At 45.4% G+C, this 2,772-nt stretch overlaps 1 protein-coding gene across 1 annotated transcript in view; it reads right to left on the reverse strand.

Annotated features, from left to right (window-relative positions):
• The window catches only part of LOC107119125 (spidroin-1-like), a 35,878-nt gene that overhangs the window by 3,753 nt on the left and 29,353 nt on the right, over positions 1-2,772 (reverse strand). The window contains exon 15 of the mRNA XM_015421570.1: positions 1,365-1,418. Within this exon, the coding sequence (XP_015277056.1) occupies positions 1,365-1,418 (54 nt within the window). The remainder of the gene's footprint in view (positions 1-1,364; positions 1,419-2,772) is intronic.

The raw sequence follows: 2,772 nt of genomic DNA on the forward strand, positions 1-2,772 counted from the left end.
CCCCCCACAACAGCCACCCCAGACATAAATGAAATTCAAAAACACGCCCCCTTAAAAAAAATGCTTTTAAAATGTTAAAAAGTTAATTTAATATTTTCCCCCAGAAGGAAATCTTGTGGGGCTGGCCCTTTAAGGAAGGGGGCAGAGCCTCCAACAGCCCCACCGTAGCTATGGGCCAGTCCTAGCCTGACACTCAAACCACGCGGTCTCTCTTCTTACCATCTAGCCTTGTTTTCCTGGCTGGTTCATGGGCCACAATTCAACTGCTGTGGCCCCCTTGAGAGAAAAGAAACAAAACCCCCCAAGGAGTCTAGTTCTACCAAGAGAGGTGCCCCAGGGTTCATATTTGCCCCAAAGCTTTTGACCCATGACGTAGATGTTTGTATCTACAATCCGTGGCCCTCTTGAGAGAAAAGAAACAAAACCCCCCAAGGAGTCTAGTTCTACCAAGAGAGGTGCCCCAGGGTTCATATTTGCCCCAAAGCTTTTGACCCACGACTTAGAAGTTTTTATCTACAATCCCACATTTTGGGGGGGGGGCTGTGTTTTTTTTCCAGGGGTTTTTTTCATGCAAACAACCCAGCCGTGGGGTCACAAGTTAGGACTGCCAGCTGCCTGGAGAATAAATGACCCCTTCCTTTAATAGAAGCTTAATGGGGTGGTATTTACAGAGCTTACTTCCACGCCATGAAAAGCTTCAGCAGCCCGTTTCCACATTAAGGCTCGTCATGCCGGCCACATGACCACGGAAAACTGCCTGGAGAATAAATGAACCCTTCTTTTAATAGAAGCTTAATGGGGTGGTATTTGCAGAGCTTACTTCCACGCCATGAAAAGTTTCAGCAGCCCATTTCCACATTAAGGCTCTGTTAAAAGGACCAGCCATTCTTTCTTCAGTCCTGTTGACAACCCTACCTCCAAGAAAGGAAGGGTTAAACCTCAGAGTTCCTGTCAAGCAGCAGTCTTCTGGGCTAGTCAATTTGATCACAGAACCGGATGAGGAGGGGTAAGATAGTCCTTGTTCATAGGGAATGAAATTGACTGACTGCGCAGGGGTGTGTGGCTTGTCAGCCTCTGCTATCTTTGTCAATTTCACCCTGAGAAGACTCCCCAACCCACCTCTCCCCAGGTGAAATTGATTAGACCAAAGGATTGTTGCTTTCTAGTATCTGGTCGAATCAGTTTCACTGAGGCCCACCCCATCTCTGCCAAGGTGAACTAGACCAGAAGACAGTGGCTTCCTACGATCCGCTTGTCAGGAAGACCGGCAGGAAACCCACCCAAAGGTGATCTAGAGGAAGTCGGAGAGAAAAGGTAAGGAGAAGGCCCCCAGACCTTGCCCTTACCATATGGTTCTGGCTTACCCTCAGCACCCAGGCTGGCAGGCTGGACACCATAGGGCAGCTGGCTGGGTTCTCCTGTGGGAAGGAAGTGTTTAGGTCTTATCTGGTAGAGGTGAGATGGTATGCGTGGAAGTGTGACCTTACAGCTTGCTCTTATCTGCTGCCTAGAAGCTCAGTCTTGCTTTCCATCAGGGCCACTCGTCACTGCCCAAAGCTGTCCCCTTCCGGCTCTGCATCCCACCCTGTTCATATTGCCATTTTGTTTCTTTGACAGAGGCTTTATAAGAGCTGCACGAGAAGCAAAAATTCAACATTCCTATTGCTGTCCAGGCTGAAGACTTATTGGAGAAAGGGCTGTTTTACTTTGATGTACTCTCTGTCTCCTCCTGGTGGCCAGAACATATGACTGCAGGCATTTAATTGCTTTTGCTGGCCCACAAAGTGTTTTTACACACCTGAGAATCCAGGGCTATTACTGTCTCAGGGATTGGGAGTATCCTGAGATGACACTCCATCGCTATACTGGAAGAATCTCAGTTTGGTTTCATCTACACACCCCTAGTGAATGGCCTGGAGCTATTCTCTATATGTCTTTCTATGGAACACCAAATCACCCAGGAAGATGTAAAGACCTTTCTAATATTTACGATTGGATTGAAGTTGAAATTTGTTGCTAATGCCTGCAGATTAAAGGCACAGGAGCAAGGGCAAGTTAAAAAGTTGGCAACCCGATACCAGAGGCATCAGCTAATTTTTTGGACTCTCTCTTGACTATTTTTCAGTGCTACCATTCTGCAAGATAGTTAAATGAATGAGAAGGTGGAGGCAGCCAGTCATTCACCCCTCTTCACTAATCTCTTATACAATTGGCTGTAAATATGACTAGATTTTTAACCCAGCATGCTTTTCATGCACGTTTTACTTCTTTTCCCTGCCATTTGAATGAAGAGTTCTCAAAAGCTTGTGTATTCCCATGCTATCCTAATCCTGATTAGATCCCAGAAGATATATCATTTTTGGTGCGATTCTAAGCAGCACTATCCCTTTCTAAACACACAGACTTCAATTGACTTAGAAAAGTGTAACTCTGTTTAGGATAGGACTGCATCCCACCTTTGCATCTTTAATTCTTTGGAACCAACATGTCAACCAACACCCAGTGAAATACGTCCTTCATTCATGTAGCTAATCCTTAACGATTATTTTTAATCCTGCTTTTCAAAAAAAAAAAACCCTGAAAAAAAGAGACTTGAAAAATAAAATGCCAATGTGAATTACAATTCAATATACGTGTATATTGCCAACCTAGCAGTTCGAAAGCAAGAAATTGCAAGTAGATAAATAGGTACCACTTCGGTGGGAAGGTAACAGCGTTCCGTGCGCCTTGGTGTTTAGCCATGCCGGCCACAAGACCATGGAAACGTCTCCG

The sequence above is a fragment of the Gekko japonicus genome, unplaced genomic scaffold (genome assembly GCF_001447785.1).
Source record: "Gekko japonicus isolate JY-2015 unplaced genomic scaffold, Gekko_japonicus_V1.1 scaffold1445, whole genome shotgun sequence".
Lineage (NCBI taxonomy): Eukaryota > Metazoa > Chordata > Lepidosauria > Squamata > Gekkonidae > Gekko > Gekko japonicus.